Raw genomic sequence first — 25,363 nt, 5'->3', positions numbered from 1 at the left:
AAACGTAGTGCCAGGTAGAGGAGATATAAACTTTATAAAGGACATGCTTAAAACATTAGCATTCTTGCAATATTTTGTTTATTTGACAGTGTCTGATAACTAACACCTCTTGCTCTGAATTATTGCATCAAAATGTCTGTGCTGTTGCAATCTTAAGTATGCTGTTCAGGTGTGTATCTGTAAGCTGCAGACCTACAATAATGCAGCAGCAGCAGAACTGGAAGAAGAAGCAGAACACAGCCAGTTCCACTGCGGGCCTGATGAAAGCCCTCCGGGGGCCTGATCCAGCCCACGGGCCGCATGTTTGACACTCCTGTTTTTTCTAGTGTAAGGTAAAGGTTCCCTTGCTCAAAAGCCAGTCGAATCCGACTCTAGGGTTGCGGTGCTCATCTCAGTTTCAAAGCCGAAGAGCCAGCGCTGTCCGAAGACGTTTCCGTGGTCATGTGGCCAGCATGACTAAACACCAAGGCGCACGGAACGCTGTTCCCTTCCCACTGAAGTGGTCCCTATTTATCTACTTGCAATTTCTTGCTTTCGAACTGCTGGAACTAGAGACGGGATCTCACTCCGTCATGTGGCACCCGGGTCTCAAACTGCTGAACTACCGACCTTCCACAGCCTGCAGATCAGTGTCTTAACCACTTGAGCCACCGCAGCTCCTGTTTCTAGTGTACCTTTCAACAAAAAGAACAATTACCCTGCTTCCAAGCATAAGACAGGCTAGTGCAGAGGCAATTGGAAAGTTCTGTCATCCTTTTGGCATGGAACAGGGGTCACTGGGGGTGTGGGAGGGGAGGTATTTGTGAGTTTCCTGCATTGTGTTGGTGGTTGGACTAGATGACCCTGGAGGTCCCTTCCAACTCTATGATTCTATGAGCCTCCAGGCCAAACCTCATGTGACATTCTGGATCCTTGACTGAATCTCCTGCTCATAGTTCAGCTCTTTCTGTGTGAGAGAAAGCTATCGTCTGTGGGTTTGGATGCAGTGGTGGACCGTGATTTGTGCTAAAACAGAAGTCAGTATGATGTTGGCTGAGGCAAAACCACTTTGCCATGAGGCTTTGCTTTCACTGGGCATCTTTCTTTTTTTTAAACCCCCGGAGGGGATTTTTTTATTGCATTTTTTATAACACTACAAACTACAACAGAAAATGGGAGGGGAACTACATTTATAGGATAAATAAAGATACCCACTACTGACTAAAAACCCAAGAGAGGAGATCATCCCACCAGTTTAACCATACATTTAGTCTTAATCCTGTTAATCTTACGATCAACTGAGTCAAGTTTAACATTATTTTTTTCAAATCTTAAATTTAACTGTCATACAGAAACATCCCAAAGCATCTCACTTCAACATTTTTAAAGGTACAATTCAGAGTCCTTCAGCCTTTATTTCTCCTTGCCTAGTCTCTTCCGAAGCTTATAAGGACTTTTAGGGGCTGCCGCCCCTTTCTCTGATAGAGAGTCCTCCCCGGAGGATTCCGAGTCCAGCTCGCCATTGGACTTACTGTCCTCCCCTTTTTCTCCTTCCTTCCCTGGCCCTCCCATCTGGACTCTTAAAAATTCCCGTGCTTTCTGGACAGAGTCAATCTTTTCTTTTTTATCCTTGATTTTGAAGGTTACGCCTTCTGGAGTTAACCATCTATATCCAATTGCATTTGTCTGTAGAAAAAGAATTAATTCTTTATATTTCTTTCTCCTTTGTCTTATTTCAAATGGAATTTTTTTTTTGGTAAACAAAGTTTTTATTTTCATAGGAATTCGTCATTTGACATTCAATCATTTACACTTTTCCATTGTTTACCCCATTCCCGTTTCCTCCCTTCCCCTCTTGTGGCTTCCCGCAATGCTTCCCCCCCAACTCCACCTTGCTATACTTCATCCATTATATCATTTTCTTATCATTACAATCTCTCTTTTTTTAATATATTTTTATTGATTTTTAATATCATGCATACACCTATAGTATTTTCCATAGACAATCCTTCTAAGTAAATATTTTGTACAGTTATTTTCTAGACAGCAACATCTCCGATCATTATTACATATATCTTCTTAGTATATTATACACATAGACCAACAACTAACTCATCCAACATTTACCATCTTAAATTGGCTTTAAACCCATTTTATCTAGTATTTTAAATTTATCTATAAATCATGTTTTGATATTTAGCCATAATCCAATGTAATCAACTATATAAAGCCACCAAAGATCCAAATACTATTTAAATATTCCAACATAAATCAGCTCAATTCAATTCATTCGTTTTTCCATAAGATTCCCTCTTCATATTACTCCAATCATTTCCTTTTGTACCAATATTAATCACACAATTCATTCAAATTTTCCTAATAGACCAAAATCCCTACATAGTAATCAGCACATTTCATTACAATCTCAAGATAACATCATTTGACTTAATATTGATCTAAACATATTAAATTTTGTTTCACATCCCAGTTCTTTTCCAGATATATTTTAAAGTCACTCCATTCTTCAAAAAACAAGTCATCTTCTTTGTTATTCAACTTTTTTGTGATTTTATCCATTTCAGCCATGAACAGAACTTTTTGTATCCAGTCTTCAATCTCTGGTACTGGAATTTTTAACGTTCTGATGGTATTCCCCCCACTTTCAGGGGTGCTCCAAATACTGCTTTCATGATTGTATCCCTCACACGCCTCTTCGAGAATCTTACCACAATTTCCCCAGGCAGATTGTTTTTCTTTATATATCCTGAATATGACCTATAGGCCACATCCATTTCATTTAACAAGAGTTCCGCCTTCATATCTGTCACTGGGGCCAATACTTCACTCATTAGTTCCTTAAGATTCTCTCCCTTTGTCTCTGGCAAACCCTGGAAGCGAAGGATCATATTAGCCTTTTCCATTTGTAATTGTAGCAGTTGATCTTCCGTAGAAACTTGCTTCTTTCCCAGCTTTTGAACTTTCTTTTTCACCTTTTGTGCAGTGGCGTCCACTTCTTTCACCTTTTCAGCCGTTTCATTCATCATTTTAAGTGTCTCGGTTATCTGGGTCTGCTGCATGGTGATGCACTGCGTCATTTTCGACGTATTCACTGGGCATCTTGCCTGAGTTGTGCAAAGCCACTGTGCAGCTTTCTCCCCGAACCACTGGAGAGCACTGGGGCCACACATCCCAGGGAGCCATTGGCACCGAGTGCATCTTGCCACAGATGGAGTCCCTGTGATTCAGTTGCAATCCGAGGGCTTCTTTGCCTCCCCTCCCTGCATGAAAAAGAGTTCTGTTATCATCTCCTCCTCCTCCCCCCTTCTGATTCCTCCACTTTTTGGTCCTTTGGCAATCTGGGCGCAGCCATTGTATTGTTGTATTCGCATTCCCATTTTCTCCCTCCCTGAGGTCTGGCCTTAGTGGATGCGGGATCTGCCAAGTGTGTCTCCACCGTCCACAGGCATGAGCTGCGCTGCAGCTGAATCCGCTGGACCTGACCCTCTTTTGCCAGCCCACCCGGTTTCCTGGAGAGCCGGCTGGGGAGTCAGAAATGCACCCTACGCGTTACAGCCCAGCATCAGAGTGGCAGGGGCAGGCAGCGGACCTGTCAGCTTGCGGTTTCTCGAGGAAGAAAAAAAACCCTGACTCGTTTCCTCTGGGGGCTGGGAAGGGATTTGATGGCGCTGCTCTTGCTGCGGTGAAATCTCCACTTGCTGCCTCTTTTGCCTCCTCTTCCTTGCGTGTGCCCCCCCCCCCAAAAAAACGTTTCCTCGTTTTGAAGCTTGCCAGTGCAGATCCCTCCTGTCTGAATCCGCGGCTTCCCTGGAGCCAACGAGCTTAGGACTTCCCATCCACACTGCGCGGCAATTATTCACCATGCCTCTGACCTTTCTGGATGCCTGACTTGACACTCAGAGACTGCATGGCCTCACTGGCCAGATGAGCAGAGAGAGTCTCTGAGCCAGTGTGGTGTAGGGGGTCAAGAGCGTTGGACTCTGATCTGGAGGACCGAGTTTGATTCCCCACTCCTTTGCCTGGAGCCAGCTGGGTGACCTTGGGTCAGTCACAGCTCTCTCAGCCCCACCGACCTCACAGGGTGTCTGTTGTGGGGAGAGGAAGGGAAAGCGATTGTAAGCCACTCTGGGGTATAAAACTAACTCTTCTTCTCCTTCTCCTCCTTCTTCTTCCTCTTCTTCTTCCTCTTCTCCTCCTCCTCCTGAGCAGAGTCCTTTCTATGCTGTGGAGGATGCTGGGCTGGGGAATCTCACAGAGGCCAAATACAAGGAGGTCAGCAGGGAAAGGACAGGAGCACCACTAGGGTTACCAACTGTCAGCAAGCTGCCGAAATGTTCTTCTTTCCCGATGCACATGCGCATACCTTCCTAGGCACAGATGCGCATACCTTTCCCTATGGCTAATTGCCGTTCTCCTGCAAACTGCACTGTGTATCTCTCAAGGCTGCTGGAGGAGTCGCTTAGATCATTGCTTTGGCTTTAGGCAGGCAGAGCCGTGGGAAGCTCGTACCTGTTTTGCTTTGGGTAGCAGTTAGTTCCCAGGCCTAAGGGCGCGCGCGGGAACCATAGTAATTGGGTAACGCTCATATGAATGTACTATAACGGTTTTGCGCATAGTTCACCCCTCATTCCTAGCAGTGTTCCTGTCCATGCATCTCCAGCTTCAATAAAGTAAAACCTTCTTGCAAGTGTGTGTTTCCATTGTTGCTGAGGGTCCTGACACCAACCTCCGCTGGGGCCTGGAGTTCCCCCAGAAAGACCACTTCCCCCGGAGAAAGGGCCCGCTTTGGAGTGTGGACACTGTGCCCCCCCACTCTCGCTGAGCCCCCTCCCTGCCCCAAACTCTGCCCTCCCCAGGCTGACAGCGTAAGGGCATTCCATACAGGAAGTGCCACAACAGAAAAGGCCCAGTTTCTCATGGCCTCTCCTCCGGAGGACATAAAGCAAGCCTGGTAATAATGACCGACTCAGGGCTCTTTTTGTAGAAAAAGCCCAGCAGGAACGAATTAGCATGATAGGCCACACCCAACAGCAGGAACTCATTAGCATATTGGGCCACACCCCTGACAGCACAGCTCATTAGCACATTAGGCCACGTCCCTATGTTACCAGAAGTGTGGTTATCCAGCCACACCCACCTTTTTCTTGTTATTCTGTTTACCTTGTTTGTTGTCAAAACCCAGGGCCTTTTTTTTGTAGCGGGAACTCCTTTGCATGTTAGGCCACACACCCCTAATGTAGCCAATCCTAATGAGTTTCTGCCGTTGGGTGTGGCCTATTATGCTAATGAGTTCCTGCTGGGCGTGGCCAACTCGGGAGCCAGCCGGAACTCCGTTCCTGTGCGTTCCGGCCCAGAAATAACCCTGATGACCGTAGTGTTCAGGCAGTCTCATTTGCGAGGCGGGCGGTCTCTAAAGCACCCCAGTCCCAAACGATCGCTTAGGGCTTATTTAGAACAATGCTAGCATCTTGAATTGAACTTGGGAACAAATCTTCAAGCCTCTTTAAGCACCGGTAGGACATGTTGCCTCCAGTCAACCACCGGCAGCCATCTGAACCGCCTCTGGTCTGCCTGCTGTCCAAGGAGGCTGGTGGAGTGGGAGGCTGCTGATGTCTGCATCAGGAACAAGTGCGTTTGCTCGAGACTGCAGCTGCGGCCCAGACTGGGTGTGGATGAAGCCAAAAGACTTCCTGACCCGAGTGCTCCGCAGTGATCGGCGACAGTGAGTTTTTTTACTCCCTTGGCATCCTTGAAGCCAGTCAGTGTGGAAACAAAAGCTCTTGTTACTTAGCTTATGTTCTTTGCTCGGGATTTGGGAGTCTTCCTTAAAGAGAATCCCGGTTTATCCCGTACCACACATGTACACACAAGCCGCTCAAAGGTGTGCGTGTGTGGGAAATTCAGTCAGGCTGTCTGTGCGGGAATATTCAAAGCAAAGACGTCTGGGGGCGGGGGATGTACCCACCCATCCACTTCACCCCCCCACCCCAATTCTGGCAGCCTTTCACAGCCCTCTCTATTTTGCACGGGAACCCAAGGGAAGCATCCCTTCCCTTTGCAGCGGAAAGAGATTCTGGCTTCGGGTCTCTAATCTGTGCAGCTGAAGCAGGCGCTCGACGTCTGTCGGGGCAAGTCCCGCTCTGAGTCCTTCCCAGAAAGTAATTGCAGAGCATTAGGAAACGGCACAGCGTCTCTGCTAAGAGGTGATGCAGCTGTGATGGGTGTCCAAACCGCAAACCTGCACGGGGTGGTGGTGGGGGGGAGGGTGGCGTTTCAGCTCATGTACAAGGAGGGGGGGCTGATCCTGCCAAGCTGAGCAAACGTCTGCCACCTGCCTACAGATCCAAAGAAGCACATAGTTGTCCCGTCCCCCCCCCCGGTTCTGTGGAACCTCTGGATGCTGCCAAAGGATGCCAACTTGCTCAGTGCCAGAGGTCATTTCAGGGGGAACGCGGGGGAACGCAGTTCCCCCGGGTGAGGTGCAGGGGGGCGGGGCACATGACGAAGCCCCACCCCCTGCTTCTGGCCGCCCGCTTCCAGCCCTCATTCAGCCAGGAGGAGGCAGGAGAAGAGGGAGGGTAAGTTGCTTCCTCCCCGCCTCTCCCCACCCCTGCCTGCCTGGGGCCAGGGAGGGCCTTGGAGGGGCTTCCTCGCACTCCCGCTGGCCTTGCAGGTCCACCGCTGGGCCCCTGATGTCAGGGGTTGTGGCATATGCTAATGAGTTATGCTAATGAGTTCCCCTAGCTCTTTTTCTATGAAATGACCCCTGCTCAGTGCCTTCAGAGTCCCAGAGGGGGGAGGAGAGAGTCAGGGCAAGAGCAGAGACTGCTCCCGCCGGCTCCCACACCGCTTGCTTCCGCAGGCTTAGTTTTAAATCTGCATACATCGAACTGGATTGACTGTGTGCACAAGAACAGGGGCAACGCTCTTTCAAGGGCAAGAAAGCAAAAAGGTGGATTTTTTTTAAAAAAATGTTCATTAATAGCTTTTCGGGTTGCATCTCTAATGTGTTTTCTGTGCCCCAGCCAGGAGTGCAATATCCTCCAAAGACAGTTCCAAGAAGTCTTTGCTGTGAGCGCTCTCTCTCGTTCTCTCGCTCTCCCTCTAATCACAAACCCAGAGTGCAGGCAGCATCCCGCTGAACGGCTCGGGCGGCATCCCAAGGATGTCTGGGAGGGGAAAGCCCGATTAAAGCTGACAGGCTAATACCCTGGGTGATCCCTCTGCCAACGGATGAAGTATAACCTGCACTTGATAATATGGAAAAGCCAGGCACATGGAAAACACAGGACAAGCATTCAGACCCCGGGGGGGGGGGGGGTAATTGAAGGGTTTTAACTGAAAAAAGCCCAAGGAGGCACGTCGCGATATTAATCCCCGTCATTTAAGCAAAGCCCTAAAATGTGCGCAGGATCCAGTGAAAGCCGGCGGAGCAGCAGCAGCTAAGCTCTGAGAAAGCAAAAATATCCTCTGTTGGAGGTGCGGGAGCAGGCGGCTTGGCAGGCCCGACAGGGTGGTTTCAGCTTGGTGCTGGTAACCGAAAGCTCCCTGCTCCCTGATCCGGCAAGCGGGGGCACGCCCAGAAGCCGTTGCAAGGACAGGAGGGGAGCAGCCCCCTTTCTATCCAGTGAGTCCCCGGGCAAGCTCTGGCTACTGGAGTGGGCCGGCAGGACATCCTTCCGGTGCCCTCCCCATTAGAGTCCTCCTCTCCCCAAGCCTCATTCAGACTGTGAACAGGTGGACCTGTGATTCTGCCCTATACTGAGGGCAGACCATTGGTCCCTTTGCCATCAGCTCTAGCTGGGACTCTGCTTCAACTGGAGAGGCCCATGATTAGAACCCAGGGCCTGTGGCATGCTAAGCATGTGATGGTCAGTCCAGGGCTCTTTTTGTAGAAAAACCCCAGCAGGAACTCATTAGCATAATAGGCCACACCCAACAGCAGGAACTCATTAGCATATTGGGCCACACCCCTGACAGCACAGCTCATTAGCACATTAGGCCGCACCCCCATGTTACCAGAAGTGTGGTCATCCAGCCACACCCACCTTTTGCTTCTTATTCTGCTTACCTTGTTTGTCGTCAAAACCCAGGGCCTTTTTTTGTAGCAGGGACTCCTTTGCATGTTAGGCCACACACCCCTAATGTAGCCAATCCTAATGAGTTTCTGCTGTTGGGTGTGGCCTATTATGCTAATGACTTCCTGCTGGGAGTGGCCAACTCGGGAGCCAGCTGGAACTCCGTTCCTGTGCGTTCCTGCCCAGAAATAGCCCTGATGGTCACTAAGTCATTTGGTAACCACAGGAAGCGGTCTTATACCAAGTCAGACCACTGGTCTTGTTTAGCTCAGCATTGTCTGTTTTGGTGACCAGAAGTTCTCCGCTGTCTCAGGAGGGCCAGTTCACACATAAAATGGGGGAGAAGGTTTAAATGGATGTTTTTTCTCTTTTCAGATAAATTGTTGCTCGTTTTTTTTTTTTAATGGCTTATTATTGTAGTTGCAGTTATGATCAGAAAAGAAAACCAAAGCTCCACCCGAGCCCGATGGAAGAAAGACTGGCGAAGGGTTCGTTCAGAAATGCTGCAGCACCCCAGGAGGAGAAGTGCTCACTTAGTCTATGAACTGGAAGCTACTTTAAAACCACTAAGGAAAATTTAAAGGGATAGTAAGCCTCAGAAGGAGCTGCGGTGGCTCAAGTGGTTAAGACGCTGAACTGCAGGCTGTGGAAGGTCGGTAGTTCAGCAGTCCGAGACCCGAGCGTGCCGCATGACGGAGTGAGCTCCCGTCTCTAGTTCCAGCTCCTGCCAACCTAGCAGTTCGAAAGCAAGACATTGCAAGTAGATAAATAGGGACCACTTTGGTGGGAAGGTCACAGCGTTCCGTGCGCCTTGGTGTCTAGCCATGCCGGCCACATGACCACGGAAACGTCTTCGGACAGCGCTGGCTCTTCGGCTTTGAAACGGAGATGAGCACCGCAACCCTAGAGTCGGACTCGACTGGCTTTCAAGCAAGGGATCCTTTACCTTTACCTTTAACCCTCAGAAGCTTCTATGGTACATCGAACTGCTGACCCCACTTTTAAGTTAAAAATATCACCACAGATCGGGGCCAGTACCAGATGGAAAGGCAACCCAGAAAATACTAGAACATGACCAGCTGACAATGGCATCATCTAGATTTGCTGCAACTTTAGTTAGGTTATTATTACCATCCAAGATCAGCAGTCAAGAATGTCAGCAATACATAGTACACATTGGATGCATAAAATATTCTGTACAGAAAATATACAATTAATAGTAATAATAACATTATTAATAATAGTGTTATTAAAACACTAGACCATGTTCTTCTGCCTTGTTTAAACATGCCGGAACACAGAATCTTGATACCTTAAGGGTAGTTTCGTTGAAACAGTCAGCAAAAAGAAGTATAGAAATAATTTGCTCTACCTGGATATTTGGACAGAATTGGAGTAATGTATGCATCCTGAATGTCCTGGTAAAATGATTTTCTGCAAAGACAAGTAAACACATGATTACAGAAGCAACCAAAGTCCGTGCCAAGACAGGTGAAAAGTTGACAATAAATGTTAGCGAACCACCCATAAAGAGGCACCCTGAATCGCCCAGAGGCCTTTGAAATGCAAGTCCTGACCCGCCTTTTCCAGAGTGGTGATGAACGGGCCTGGTGAGGCTTCCTTTCGGAGGGCATGCCAGTGAACGAGTGCCCCACATTCAGCCCTGTTCCTTGAAGCTGTCCACCAAACTTCAGATGGTTGTTGCATTCAGAGCGGGGACCCTTCTGGAGTACACTGGCAGGGATCCCATAAGAGGGAAGAAGAAATTCCATGAGACACGATGGCGTTACAGCTGACGGAACTGGAAATAGCAGACGCCATCCTTTGCTTTGCCCAGGGCACCATCGTACACAAAACTCCCATGACAGCCGTGGATTCGCATGGTGTCAGCATGGAGATTCATTTCAAGAACCTTCAAACAATGTGGAACAACAGCATTTAGCCAGGCCGCCATCTGCCATGTGGTTTTCCGATTTGAGGCTCAAAGCTACACCGTCATCCTTGTTGGTGTCCTTGAGGCTAAGAAGCACAGGGATCTCTGGAGGGTGTCCGCAAGCCCCGTTATGACTACCTGGTGCTTCCATGAGGAAAAAGCCGCCCTGCTTGCAAAGGGAGAGCGTCACTCGGGCTCCACAGCATCAAAGTGTGTTGTGACTGAAGAAAGGCTCGGCATCATCCAAGGACTCCGCCACCCGCTGCCATGTGTTATCACAGCTGAGCCCCCAAAATACCCTCATCAGAAACACGTCCGTTCCCAATCCTGGCCAAGATCTGATAAGGCCCGTTGCGTCTGTTCCCCATTAGCTGGCGTACAGTCTTGTTCCTTGCAAAGTCGGAGAGGGCCCATTGCGCTGGGGATGCAGCGCACTGGCAAGTTCCCATCTGGTGAAAATTAGGGGGAACGATAACATCTCTTTTTGTGGATGTGTGCATGTGTGTGTTTTTGTTTGGCTCGGGAGTCATGTTTGACTGTTATGCTGATGGAAATCCTGATACTTCCCCCCCCCATCTTTTAAACAGGCCCGGGTCCAAGATCGGCTGATGGGTCACTCATCAAGCTTTAACTGCATCTTTCCTTTCTTTCATCTGCAATGCATGACTGCCAAAAGTATCGACACCCTATTATTCAGGGTTGTGAATTAGTTTGCTATATGAATCACTTCCAGGGGAACACACGTATGCGGGTGTACCAAGGATCTACAACGATGGGCAGAAGGCCTTGGTCACCACCACGACCCCACAGGCTTGGTTGCAGCAGCCACCCTTACTTCCATCAGCAGAGGGAAATCCCATTGCGCCTTTCTCCTGCTCAAGGCTCAAAGGGGAATGTGCATGAATCTGTGGAAAGAAGCCACAAGGAGAAGCTATGGCATGGGTTTTCCTCATGACGCAGGGACAGGCAATGGCAAACCACCTCTGAAACACCTCTTGCCTTAAACGGAGCTCTTCCGCCAGGCTTTTGAGTAGGAGCCGCCGCCCTACTATACCACCACCATCAAGACATCTGAATGGATGCATTGACGGGGCCCAAAGAAGAACTTGGAATTACATCAGAAACGCCGTCGCCACTGGATATGTACGCTGAGAATACCAGCTCGAGTCGTGGGGATACCATCTTGGATCTAGGACACTAGTAACTGGATAGAGCACTTTAGGCTTAGTTTTGATGTTTTATTATATTTTTATATGTTTTTACTTATGGCTAGACTAGTGATCTGGCTTCTGTTAGTCGCCCTGAGCCCACTGGGGAGGGCGGGATATAAGTGTGAAAATAAATAAATAAATAAATAAAAATTAAAAAACAATTCTAGCTCACCACCTTGTAGTGTCTTACACTAAAGAGCTAGACCTTCTGGTTGCCAGACAATCTTAGGATCTCCTAGCTATTCTATGCACAATAAAGCAAAAAGAAGATTCACAGTTCAAAAACAGTACAAGTCACAATAGGAACCGTGAAGGAAAGACTCTAACAAGTCTCAAGATATATATGCAATGTTATGTTATTGATTCATATCCAAACATTCACAGATTTGAATGTACAATAAAGAGTCTCAAACAAGGTTCCCAAATAATGTACCACATAGATTCTTTAAAATTCCAAGTCCAATACATAGATTTTTACGAAGATTCCAGATAAAAAACTTGTTTCGGATGTCTTCTTCAGAAATGGACAGAATTCATTTTACAGGCTAATGTAATGAGGAAAATGTATTGGAATGAAATTAAAAAGATAACATTTATATTGTACATTATTTGGGAACCTTGTTTATGAGACTCTATATTGTACATGCAAATCTGTGAATGTTTGGATATGACTCAATAACATGTCCTGTTGCATATACATCTTGAGATTTGTTTGCGTCTTTCCTTCACCATTCCTATTGAGACTTGTATTATTCTACACACAATGCCGTACGACGATTATTAATTAATTACTATTATCCATGCAGAAGATCCCCGGGCTGACCCTTTCGGCTAAAGGCGCTCAGACAGCAGGTGCTGGGAAAGACCTTGGGGTGCTGCTGCCAGTCAGAGGAAGTAATGCTGTCTGAGATCAGCTGGGCAGGGCTATTTTGGGGCAGGAACGCACAGGAACGGAGTTCCGGCTGGCTCCTGAGTTGGCCACACCCAGCAGGAACTCATTAGCATAATAGGCCACACCCAACAGCAGGAACTCATTCGGATTGGCTACATTAGGGGTGTGTGGCCTAACATGCAGAGGAGTTCCTGCTACAAGAAAAGCCCTGGGTTTTGACAACAAACAAGGTCAACAGAATAAGAAGCAAAAGGTGGGTGTGGCTGGATAGCCACACTTCCTGTAACATGGGGGTGCGTCCTAATGTGCTAATGAGCTGTGCTGTCAGGGGTGTGGCCCAGTATGCTAATGAGTGTCTGCTGTTGGGTGTGGCCTATTATGCTAATGAGTTCCTGCTGGGCTTTTTCTACAAAAAGAGCCCTGGGCAGGCCACATGCTTGGCAGTCCCATCCAATGTTCCCACTAAGCTGTGGAGTCTTGTGAGCAAAACTCCTACTTTGTGAGCAACTGGCATTAAAGATGTGAGCAAGTGATTTGGCTACTGCATCAATTAGTTTGCTCTGGAGCCATCCTTCCTGAGCGAAGACAAAAATGCATGAGCCAGAGTCTAAAAAACTGAGCTAGCTCACACTAACTCAGCTTAGATCCCATCGGTCCCCTCCTCTCCAGGGACCAGATACCTGGGACGAGGTGTCGCAAAAGGCCCTTCGCTGCCAAATAGAGCAATGCCCCCCCCCCCGACTCCGTGGGCTGGGGATCTAACCAGACACAGAGCAGCTTCGTGAGTTCATCCGTGGCCCAACAAGACCTCCACTTGAGTACCTTTTTATTTAACAACACTTGGGAATTGTGGACTATGGATTTTTATAGGGCCAGTAGAAATGTTCATGTCATAAATTCAGCCTTGGGGTATTTCTATTTCTTTTACGACGCGGCTGTATAATTCACAGCCACGGTGTTGAATGTGTGATTCCTCGTGGCCAGAGGGAGGGAGCACCCAGCGACCCGGGGCCAAAGGCCTGTCCGGAATCCTTAACTGGCCCCGGAGACTTCATCACAGCGAGCAGGCTCACCCGGTTTGCTTTACTGACAATAATAAAAAAAGAAAACGTGCAATGCATTGTAAATAAATTCACCCCCTTTCCCCCCTTGACACAAACCAGACCAGCTTTACGACACGGTTTTTTTCCAAAGTGAAAAATTCTCCGCTGGAACCCACCCTTCATAGTTCCGTTTGATTTCTCCCCCCCCCCCCCCCACTCCTTTCCCTCCCTCTCAAGGCTGCAATTAGTTGCCTTTAATGAGTCCTAACCGTCCTCTCCTTTCCCGCTCTGGCCCGTCACTGGCCCCTGATTGGTTCACGGCTGAAGGTAGCGGAGAAGCGCTCTTCGTTTTCCATCTGAGCCAGGCGGTTCCCCGGAGAAGCTGCAGCTGGGCCAGCCCTGGGGTGGCCAGGGGGGAATTGGCTCCTCCTGGGTGTCCGGAGGAGTTTCACGCTAGCAGGCAGCTGTGCCTGTCGGTTCAAACGCTCGGCTCTCCAGGAGCTTAGCCCGAGAAGCTCCAGCTTCAGAAAGGGCCAGTCCAGGGCTATTTTTGGGCAGGAACGCACAGGAACGGAGTTCCGGCTGCCTCCCAAGTTGGCCACTCCCAGCAGGAACTCATTAGCATAATAGGCCACACCCAACAGCAGGAACTCATTAGGATTGGCTACAATTAGGGGCATGTGGCCTACCATGCAAAAAGCCCTGGGTTTTGACAACAAACAAGATAAACAGAATAAGAAGCAAAAGGTGGGTGTGGCTGGATGAGCACACTTCTGGTAACATGGGGGTGTGGCCTAATGTGCGAATGAGCTGTGCTGTCAGGGTGTGGCCTAATATGCTAATGAGTTCCTGCTGTTGGGTATGGCCTATTATGCTAATGAGTTCCTGCTGGGCTTTTTCTACAAAAAAAAGCCCTGGGCCAGTCTCTTTCTAAGGTGTTTTCTTTTTTAAAAGAAAAGCATGTCCAGAGCAATGTTCCCTCTAAGCTGTGGAGTCTTGTGAGCAAAAATCCTACCTTGTGAGCTGCTGGCATTAAAGTTGTGAGCGGGTGATGTGGCTACTGCATAAATTAGTTTGCTCTGGAGCCCTTCTTCCTGAGCTGAGACAAAAATGTGTGAGCTGGAGGCTAAAGAAACTGTGAGCTAGCTCACACTAACTCAGCTTAGGGGGAACATTGGTCCAGAGTGCATCTACTGGCCAGAGGCATCCCATTGGAGCAAGCTGGGAATGCATAATGTCTGCCATGAGGAATGTGGATAAAGCCGCTGTATAGCAAGTCAGACCGCTGGTCGTTGTAACTTGGCATGATCTACTCTGACAGGCAGCAGTTCTCTAGGGTGTCTGGCAGAGAGAGGTCTGCTTGGGATCTTTCCACGTGGAGATGCCGGAGACTGAACTTGGGGCTTTCTCCGTGGGAAGAGTGTCCTTTGCCACTGGGCCGTGGCCCTTCCCTCCCTCTCTCGAGTGTGTCTTGCTGGCGGTAGGATTGGAACCCCCAGCCATCAAAACAGGGGAGCCTAAATACCGTTCCGTAGACCGCTGAGCTGTGCTGCTACTTAAGTTTGATGCTGCAAAATATCAGATTCTGCAGGAGGAGGAAGAAAAATTCTGCAATTTGGCCGGCTTCATGTGCATCCTGAGTGGCCTGCTTGTCCGGGGGTGGGGGTGGGGCGGAGTTTACAGAATTTTTAAAGAAAGAATGAGAGGTGAAGGTCGAGAGACATAAAAATTAAGGGCAATGAGTCGTTACCCTCAGAGGGGCAGGCAGTAGATGCCATTAAGAAAGGCCAGGAGGAGCCCTGAATAAAGTTGTGCCTCTCCTTTGCCGGGGAAAGATCTGCAGAACAAAGATTCATAATAGTAATACCACAGATTCACAGGTGCTAAGTCAGGATGCTCAAGCAGCCATCTGCATCTGCAGGGTAAGTAAGTCCAACAGGTATTGGTCCTCTGAAAGAGGTGCCAATGGAGGGCAGGGGACTCCCTCCAGGTGTTTATGTGACTCCTTTTTTGTTTTGTAGCATCTTTCAGCTCAGTTAAGTATACCTTCCTCTATCAAGGGGGCCATTGCCTTCCCCAGGGGCCTTTGGGGATGTTGTGACAATGTTCCCGCTAAGCTGTGGAGTCTTGTGAGCAAAAATTCTACTTTGTGAGCTACTGGCATTAAAGTTGTGAGCGAGCGATTTGGCTACTGCATAAATTAGTTGGCTCTGGAGCCATCCTTCCTGAGCTAAGACAAAAATGTATGAGCCGGAGGCTAAAAAACTGTGAGCTAGCTCACATTAACTCAGCTTAGAGGGAACACTGGTGACAAGCCTGGTGCATTTCAGAAGTTCAAGCTTCTTCCATGGTTTATCCACACTTGGGATGGAAACCATAATAAGGAAATGTGCTAGAAATATTGCACCTGAAATTGATACTTGGTTTTGCATTGGTTTGTCAGTCAATGCCACACAAGAGAACAAAAAAAAAGAAAAGAAAGAAATTGGCAAAGAAAATAGGATGAAAATGGGCTTCTCAAACAGGGACAAAGAATAGGGGCAAAAATACATCTCGGTGTATCCCTAATGGCAATGCTCCTGTGCCACCATGGTAGATATGACTGCTGCAAATGACAGCTGTCATTTGTTGGCATGGAAACACAAGGCGATAACCACCAGTGGTTTGACAACATTTTTATGTATGTGTTGTGCAAACCCCCCCCCCCAAAACCCTGAAGCTTGCGGCTCAGAGCAGATGAAATCCGTCACTGTACCATCAAAGCGGCCCCTGCGGCAGCCCACTGGAAGCCCACGCGAGTTCTTCCTTTGCACAAACGGGCTTCTGTGTGATTCTGACAATTCGGACTCAGGGGTGGCTGCCCGCTTGCGACAAGCAACTGGATGGCCTCCCTTCCCTACCCTTGTTTGTTAATGCATTTCTGTGTTTGCTGTTTATTATCCGTTATTTCCCTACTCTCAAAGAGGGCGAGGTGGAGAGTTTCATAACTGTGAGAAATGAATAGCAGATCTGTGCAGCTTTCCTGTAGGATGTTAAGTAGTTTGTGAAGCTTTTTGAGAGTACCAGAAAAACCAGCGTTGAGTCACATTCTCAGACTGAAGATATTTAATTACCTGCATCTCCTCTGTGGTTATTCAATGTTCCCTCTAAGCTGTGGAGTCTTGTGAGCGAAAATTCTACTTCATGAGCTACTGGCAATAAAGTTGTGAGCGGGCGATTTGGCTACTGCATGAATTAGTTTGCTCTGGAGCTGTCCTTTCTGAGCGAAGGCAAAAATGTGTGAGCCGGAGGCTAACAAACTGTGAGCTAGCTCACACTAACTCAGCTTAGAGGGAACACTGGTTATGGGTCCATTTCTGATGATGGAAGGGCATGTCCATCGATGGAGGGGGATTTTTGCTGAATCCCACCTCCCATTCCAGGCCCTGGTTCACCCTTTTGCAGCTCTGGGGCTCCTGTGCTCCCCCAAGAACAGGATTGGGAAAGGTGCTCAAGGGGTTGCAGTGCCAAAGGGAAGGGAAGGAAGTCCCATTGGGACCATAAATCTCACAGGTCCTAGGTCCATGTATGTTAGCCACTCTGGAAAACACAGGCTGGAACAATGGAGTATAAATCGGTTGACATAGATAAAGGCAGGGGTCATTTCCTGCAGGAGTGCACAGGAGCGGAGCTCCGGCAGTAAAGAGCCCAGGGGGCAGGCACAGGCAACAAGCTCCACCCCCTGCTCCCAGCAACCCTCAGTCAGAGCAAGAAGCAGCCAGGTAAGTTGCAGAGCCCCCCCCCCCCGGCCCAAAACAGTCCAGTGGCACCTTTAAGACCAAGTTTTATTCAGGTACAAGCTCTCCCTCCTCTGCGAGGGCAGATCTCCACGTTTCCCCCCTCCCCCCAATAGCTAGCAATCCAAAAGAGTCCAGTGGAGCCTGAGCAGTGGATGTTGTCTTCTGACACACTTCCAGTGATGTCAGGGGGTGTGGCATATGCAAATAAGTTATGCTAATGAGTTATACTAATGAGCTCCTACACCTCTTTTTCTACGAAATGACCCCTGGATAAAGGGTAAATATATCAAAGCAGGTTGGATTTAAATTCCAGGAGACTAGCTGTACTGATCTCTAACTATAAGGAGTTGTTCCATTCCATGAAAATAGATCCAGGTGGGGGCAGCCGTGTTGGATCAGAAGCAAAAGAAAGAAGTTTGAGTCCAGTGGCACCTCTAAGACCAACAAATTTTAATTCTGGCTTTTCTGTGCATCTGATGAAGTGTGCATCGAACTCATTTGTTATGAGGGCCGGATCTGACATAAATGAGACCTTGTTGGGCCAGGTCATGTGTGTCATAAAATGTAATGCCAGGCAGTGGAGATATAAACTTTATAAAGGACACAAACACAAAGGTGTTTTTTTTACTTAAAATAAAAACACGCTTAAAACATTAGCACTCTTGCAATGTTTTCTTTATTGAACAATGTCTGATCACTGACACCTCTTGCTCTGGATTATTGCATCAAAATGTCTGTGCTGTTGCAATCTTGAGTATGCTGTTCAGGAGTGTGTATCTGTAAGCTGCAAACCTACGACAATGCAGCAGCAGCAGAACTGGAAGAAGAAGCAGAAGACAGCCAGTTCCTCTGCGGGCCTGATAGAAGCCCTCTGGGGGCCTGATCTGGCCCCCGGGCCACATGTTTGACACCCCTGCCTTAGGGTGTCTGCTATCTTGGAAGGGTTCACATGGTGGTTTCTTTCTTCTTGGAGAGCCAGTTTGGTGTAGTGGTTAAGTGTGCGGACTCTAATCTGGGAGAACCGGGTTTGATTCCCCACTCCTCCACTTGCACCTGCTGACGTGACCATGGGTCAGTCACAAGCTCTGGCACAGCTGTCCTTGAGAAAGAGCAGTTTCTGCCAGAGTTCTCTCAGCCCCACCCACCTCCCAGGGTGTCTGTTGTGGGGAGGGGGAGGGAAAGGAGTTTGTAAGCCGCTCTGAGACTCCAAGTGAAGGGTGGGGTATAAATCCAATGTCTTCTTCTTCTTCTTCTTCTTCTTCTTCTTCTTCTTCCTCTTCCTCTTCCTCTTCCTCCTCCTCCTCCTCCTCCTACATGGAAGCAATCTTGTCTGCCCCGTTAGGCACTCATGTGGACAAACAGAACAAATAGAGCGAGAGATCCATGTCCTCGTCTGCTGCAGTTCCTGTGACTCATATAGCAACCTTCCTTTTCCCTAGTCTCAACAGTCAGGGGGCTTGTTGTTGCCTAGGGCTGGAAATCCTTTACGTAGCTACAGGCCAGCCTTTGGAAGGAAGCCCTGCAAAGCTGGGTGGGGCATCTGCCCTATCAAGGGCAGACTTTCGGTGAAATCCCTGAAACGTAAACGGTCCAGCTGTACACAGGACGGCTGTCAATATCCAGGGGCCGTTCCTCAGGGTGACACTCTCCCTTTGGAAGCCCAGGTGTAGCTGCAGCTGCCAATGCAACGTAGAGGCAATCGGGCGCTCAGATGGCGGATTTCCCTACTTTACCCCCAACCCCAGTTGCCACAGTGCCCCCCCTGCCACCAGGGGACAATAACCCCCCACTCCGAGAATTGACAATAACAATAGGCCGTCTAGCAGTATATCGATATGTCATTTAACAGTAAAATAAATCCTTGAAAAAGTTCACCTGGTGGTGAGTGGGCTGGGCTGGCTGCCACAGGGGCAGGGGCAGGGCTGTCTGTCTGATTCACACAATCCTCCCCCCCCTCCCAGTGCGCAAACTTGAGGCCGTGGCGCTTTCTTTCTGCCGGCGACTGAGCCAGCCAGCCCTCCGCCTCGGCGCGCCCCGGGACCACGCGGCCTTTTACTCCCTCTTGGCAGCACTCCTTAGCTGCCGCTGCTGCTGCTGCCACCCGAGTGCCCGCGGCGGGAGGAGGTAGGTGGGCGAGGGAGTAAAGGGCCGTGCAGTCCCAGGGCGGAGGGCTGGCTGGCTCAGGCGCCGGCAGCAGGGCACACTTATCTCCTGCCTGGCGGCGCCTGCAGCAGCTCCAGCAGCCTTGGCTCCCCCAGCAGGCGGCTGCAAGCGTGGCCCCGGCGCGGGCTCCCCTCTTCATGCGCCCGCTCTGCCGGTGCTTTTCCCCGCCGACCATGGGTCGCTGGAGAGGGTCTGGGCAGGAGGGAAGGACGCGGAGGGGAGCCTCGGGGATCGCGCTGGCTTTTGGCGGGGGGGAGGCGCCCCATCCAGGGCCCGCCGCCCCATCTAGGGCCTCCCGCTCTAGGCAAGTGCCTAGTTGGCCTAGCGGGAGAGCCGGCCCTGGGCAGGGAGAATGGCTCACATCTGTGCCGGACCGGGAAGTTCTCTACTTTCACCCATCCAGGCTCTGCCTGCGGTCTTTCCCAAAACTTTGCAGCGAAGCAGGTTTGGATAATGATGCTATTGGGGAGGGGGGAGAATGGCTTTCCAACAGGGGAAACGATCTGTGTGGAAAAGGTCCACGGTTGATTGAGTCAGGAATTGTATTTGCTCTGCATAAGCTGGTGTCTGGAGACGATGGGGGATTAGTCTTGTGCACGGACCAGCACCTGCTCAGTCTGCGTCCTGATGGAATGAGCTTGTCGGAATAAAAATGTATGCAACAATAAATCAGTTACCTTGCAAGGGCAGAACCAGACATCATAAAGCAAACGCGTGTGCATGTAAAGTGCCATTACGGCAGCCCCTCATGGGGTTTTCAAGGGAAGAGGCGAAGAGAGGTGGTTTGCCGTTATAGCGAGCCTAGACTTTCTAGGTGGCCTCCCTCCTAATCCAGGACTGAACCGACATAGCTTCTGAGATCTGATGAGATCGGGCCGGCCGGGGCTGTCCAGGTCTAAGCGATTCTAATTTTTCAGATCTGTGGCTTGTCTTGCAATGCTAATGACGGAGGAGGATTTGCAGGGGAGACTCAGCAGATAGAACAAGGGGGTTCGGTGAGGAGAAGGGGGCGCTTCTCTCCCTCAGGACCGCCTGTCTCCAGCCAGTTCCCCCCATTTCTTCCCAGCCAGCCCTATAAACCTGTCAGGGTTGGGGGGGGGGTAGAAGTAGGGACTGTGGGGGAGATTCATTGATGGGGGAAGGGTTCAGCGGTTCCACCCACCTGCCTGTTCTCCCCTAGAAATGCCCCAGCACCATTTCAAGAGCCCCGTGGGCTATAAATCTTTTAAACAAATAAATTAAGCTATTCGATGGCAAACACATTCGCCAAGGTCATGTGTGGTTCTGCCCTGCAGGGTCACAGCAACTAGGCCAGATTTGGAATGTCTGGGGGTGGGTGGGGGTTGTTGCCCTGTTTCACATGTGGTTTAAATTTATGTTTCGGATGCACGTAACTCTGTCTCTTTCTCAGCGTGTCGTCTCGTGAAATGTGTGTGTCTCTGTGTGTGTGCAACTCCAGCGGCCTTTAACTTCTCTCTCTCTCTCTTCCACCCTTAGCCTGCGATTGCCACCCAGTTGGTGCAGCTGGGAAAACCTGCAACCAGACCACCGGGCAGTGCCCGTGCAAGGATGGCGTGACGGGGCTAACCTGTAACCGCTGCGCAAAGGGCTACCAGCAGAGCCGCTCGCCCGTGGCTCCGTGCATCAGTGAGTAACGGCCGGCTGCTGTTTTGAAATTCTCTGCATGCCTTTTCCTGTGGTATGCTTCTCGGAGGGGACAACTGTCGCAGTTCGGCTGCCAGATGGAGGGTTTTACAAGAAGCTCTGTTGATAGCAAGCTACCCTTGGAACTTGGCACTGTAAACTTGGCAGATATCCCCACCACCCCAAGTTGGAAAGTAGCTGGTTTATTCTTAAAACTTAGTTCTAAACTCCACAAGCCCTGCGGTGCTGCCCAGGGCTTTTTTGGTAGAAAACCCCCAGCAGGAACTCATTAGCATAATAGGCCACACCCAACAACAGAAACTCATTAGCATATCCAGCCACACCCCAGACAGCATAGCTCATTAGCATATTAGGCCACACCCCACGTTACCAGAAGTGTGGTCATCCAGCCACACCCACCTTTTGCTTGTTATTCTGTTGACCTTGTTTGTTGTCAAAACCCAGGGCCTTTTTTGGTAGCAGGAACTCCTTTGCATGTTAGGCCACACACCCCTAATGTAGCCAATCCTAATGAGTTTCTGCTTTTGGGTGTGGCCTATTATGCTAATGAGTTCCTGCTGGGCGTGGCCAACTCGGGAGCCAGTCAGAACTCCGTTCCTGTGCGTTCCTGCCCAAAAATAGCCCTGGTGCTGCCGATGACATCGCTGGGAGCAATGCAAGGTGTCCAGATCTGTCTCGCCCCAGTTCCCCCACCTGCCCTTAATGGAAACAGCCCCTTCTGTCTCCCTACTTCTGTGCTGCTACCTTACACAGCCAGGTAAGGGTGGAGAGAGAAGGGAGAGGGATGGGGAGGGGGGTCTTCTTCTTGACTGAGGCGATGGACGCCCAGTCATCTGGTCTCCCTTGCTGAAAACTGCCCCATTACCTTGGCCCGTGTAAAGAGACCTTACCATCATTTCTGTTGTGATTCTCGTTTCTGTCATCTGTTTAGCACTGCTGGAACCTTATACATTTATATATGATTTGCCATCTTTTAAATGGTTTTAAGCCATTCAGTGTGATCATTTGTTTTAATGGTTCTACAAATTCTCTTCTCGTTCCCCACCCTGAGCCCGCTTGCAGGGCAGGCGGGATATAAATCCAAGAAATAAATAACTAAGGGGCTTAGATCCCAGCTGATGACATCCTTGGGAACTCCACTGGGTGTGCAAATCCATCTGCTTCCTCCCCCTCCCACTCCCTCATGATCCCCCAGTGGAAACGGCCACTTCTGCCCTGTTACCTTAATCGTAGCAAACACAGCCAGGTAAGGGGGGGTGGGGAGAGGTTCTTCAGACGTTCATGTTGCAGCTTGAGCCACTGACAGGGCCGGCCCAAGGTGTTTCTGCACCCTAGGCGAGGCTAGCTTGTGGCGCCCCAGCGCAGATGCCAACCTCCCGGTGGGCCCTGCAGACCTCTCAGAAACACACCCGGGAGGGGGGGCGCCAGGTGCAACAAGCTAGCTTTGTTGGTCTCTAAGGGGGTACCGGATTCGAATCTGACTCTTCTGGGACACGGCTCCCCTCCCGGAGTAGACCCGTGGGGGGGGGGGACAAGAGCCACCCAACCGGGGCAAGCACTGCCCGCCCAACAAGTCTCCTCCTCCGGTTAAGTTTTCTCCCCGGCACAAACTTTCCAGCTAGCCTGGAGGGGGGGAGGCGGCAATCAACCCTGCCTCGAAGCGAGGCTGAATGCAGGGCCGGCGGGAGCTTTTCTTTGGGGCATCCCCGGGGGTGGCGGTGGCAGCGCTTGGAGGGACTGGCAAACTAGGCCGGGGTGTGTGTGTGCCCTGCTTGGTGCTGAGTAAAAGTGCGCCGCAGCGGCAGCACGCGGGGACTACTCACAGGGCGGTGGTGAGCTGGGGCCAGGCCCAGGTGGGCAGGTGGGCCCAGCCGCGGGCAGCGCAGTCAACGGCGCAGGCAGCGGGCCAAGCCCGGGTAGGCTCCAGCAGGTGCAGGCGGGCCCCCCCCACCCCCTAAGGTCCTTCTCGGCCTTCTCCAGCCCACCCACGGGCTTCCAGCGGCCACCGCTGGCATGTGCATGTGCTCTTGGCCTGGCACACACCTGCTTCCTCCCTGCCTCGGGCAGGGTGTGTGGCCTTATGACACACTTCCGGTGATGTCAGGGGGTGTGGCATATGCTAATGAGTTATGCTAATGAGTTCCCTTAGCTCTTTTTCTATGAAACGACCCCTGGGGCCAGTGACTGGCTCGCCCTAGGGCGCCAAACTGCACCCGGCCCCACCCCTGCCAAAAGCTCTGCATCTCCCAGACCGGATGGCCGTCGCCGAGCTTGTTGGACTTGGGGAGAAAGAGGTGGCAGTGGTCAGGGAGATGCAGGGCTTTTGGCAGGGGGCTTTGGCGGGGGGGCGGGTCCGTTTGGTGCCCTAAGGAATACGGAAAGAAAAAAGGAATAGGGAAAAATGCATAGGGAATATAATGACCAAAAACATAATGTAAGGGCAATTTTACAGATACTGAGGACATTCCTTTATCAGAATATATATGGATAAGTAAAAAGTCTGTGGTATAATAACTTAACAAATATATAACACGATATATAAGAACATAGCTTAAAATACATGTGACATATTAACTTTAAAAAATCAACATGCCGACCTAAGAAAGCTCACTCTTGCTCTTGGACACAGTCCCAGGCAGGGAATAGCGTTTGAAGGGTGCCCCTTCCAAGCCCTGCACTGCGGTCCCTCTACTTACGTAACTTCGATATGTGGATCACATTTTTTATCAAGCCTTTCCTGCATGGAGCACGGCATGCACCATTCTTCTGTCCTCTATTTTATCCTCACAACAGCCCTGCGAGGTAGGTTAGGCAGAGGAAGAGTGACTGGCTGAAGCTTCCTGGGCAGAGGGGGGATCTGAACTTGGGCCTCCTTGGTCCTGCTTCTGCCCTCTAACCACTGCAGCAGACTCGTCATCTTTACAGGCGTTTTCAAACTGTCTCCTTTTCCATTCCATTCTTTCATAATCTTCTAAATTTCTGTCCTCTTCCCCAGACACTTTGGTCATAATTCTGCGGGTTGTTTTTTTTTTTTAAAGGTCTGGTATGAGAGGAACTCCATCTCCTCGATCATTTTGACGTTCAACTAATATTCAGGCAGACTTTACATGTTCAGAGGACTGCCTGGCTGTGGTTACTCTAAACATATTCTACATGGGTCTTTGACCATTCATACTGAACCCCAGTGGTTGAAAATGCCTCTCCTATAGTTTCCACCATTGTTTTAGTTTCTTTGTGGGTCACCTCAGGGCTCTTTTTGTAGAAAAAGCCCAGCAGGAACTCATTAGCATAATAGGCCACACCCAACAGCAGGAACTCATTAGCCTATTAGGCCACACCCCTGACAGCACATCTCATTAGCACATTAGGCCGCACCCCCATGTTACCAGAAGTGTGCTCATCCAGCCACACCCACCTTTTGCTTCTTATTCTGTTTACTTTGTTTATTGTCAAAACCCAGGGCTTTTTTTGGAGCAGGAACTCCTTTGCATGTTAGGCCACACATCCCTAATGTAGCCAATCCTAATGCGTTTCTGCTGTTGGGTATGGCCTATTATGCTAATGAGTTCCTGCTGGGCGTGGCCAACTCAGGAGCCAACAGGAACTCCGTTCCTGTGCGTTCCTGCCCAAAAATAGCCCTGGTCACCATTATTTTGTACTCTCCTATGTGGTTGCTTGTTTGCGCAAGAAAAGAAAAGTCACAGAACTGTAGAAGTCATCACTGGCGCCTGAAGAAGAGGGTATTGGGGAAAATTCTCATTACTCAATGGGTGCCTGCTTGTTTCCTGCTGTGCTCTCAGTGTTCACTAGGTGTCAGTATATCACTGATTGCTCTCTCTGTGTATGCCGCATTTGATGCTGTAGCAAACAGCACTATAGCATCACCTAGTGATGGAGCACAAGCATTACAACAAAAAGATGAAGGAGAAACACTACTCAATTTCCCCATTTCGAGAGGAGCGGTACCCACAGATAATGTGCTCCAGAATCTCAAATCACAGAGAAACAGCTGTACGATATTTGCTTGCCCTTCATCTTTTTCACATGGTGAATTTTACACAACTCTGATTCTGACATCTTTCCAAAAGCCACAAAGTAGGGATCTTCCATTTAGCTACAGACCCTCATTTGTTTTCATTGGAGACGATGCATAGGCAGCGACCCATGCTCATTCATTTGCCACTTGGGAGTCTGACTGTGTGTATAGTTCGCAGAGGGCATGGCAGTTCGCAGGGGCCATTGCTTTGGTTTTTTCTGTCTGCCACCAGTGGAAGGGCGGGGGAGGAGCAGAGCGTCCAGGTATTTAGTATTTTTCCTTAAGAAACTTTACCTTTTCTTTTTCAGAGATTCCCGCCATCAACCCTACATCTGTTGTCACCAGCACAGAAGAACCAGCAGGTAAGCACTTAATATGCCTTTGAGCAGGGAGCAGCAGCTCCAAGAAGTCCTTATAAGCTGAGAAAGGGGGAAAAGAAGTAAAGGCTGAAGGACTCTGAATTGTGCGTTGAATTCAACAATATGTTAGAGATGAACGGGGGGTGGTTTACAGGCACCTTAATTTAAATGTAAAATCAGCAGAGAGAAAAATGAGTATGTTTGACT

General features: G+C 49.6%; 1 protein-coding gene across 1 annotated transcript in view; it reads left to right on the top strand.

Moving 5' to 3' along the window:
- LOC107105646 (netrin-3) overlaps positions 1-25,159 on the top strand; it is a gene marked incomplete at its 3' end in the record, with an annotated part of 120,657 nt that extends 95,498 nt beyond the window's left edge. Inside the window, exons 4-5 of the mRNA XM_015405647.1 lie at positions 20,594-20,743; positions 25,106-25,159. Of these exons, the coding sequence (XP_015261133.1) occupies positions 20,594-20,743; positions 25,106-25,159 (204 nt within the window). The remainder of the gene's footprint in view (positions 1-20,593; positions 20,744-25,105) is intronic.
- Between the last annotated feature and the right edge of the window lie 204 nt (positions 25,160-25,363).

Source organism: Gekko japonicus, unplaced genomic scaffold (genome assembly GCF_001447785.1).
Source record: "Gekko japonicus isolate JY-2015 unplaced genomic scaffold, Gekko_japonicus_V1.1 scaffold1192, whole genome shotgun sequence".
Lineage (NCBI taxonomy): Eukaryota > Metazoa > Chordata > Lepidosauria > Squamata > Gekkonidae > Gekko > Gekko japonicus.
The sequence above is the reverse complement of the archived record's forward strand: the minus strand, read 5'-3'. Positions and strand labels throughout refer to the sequence as shown.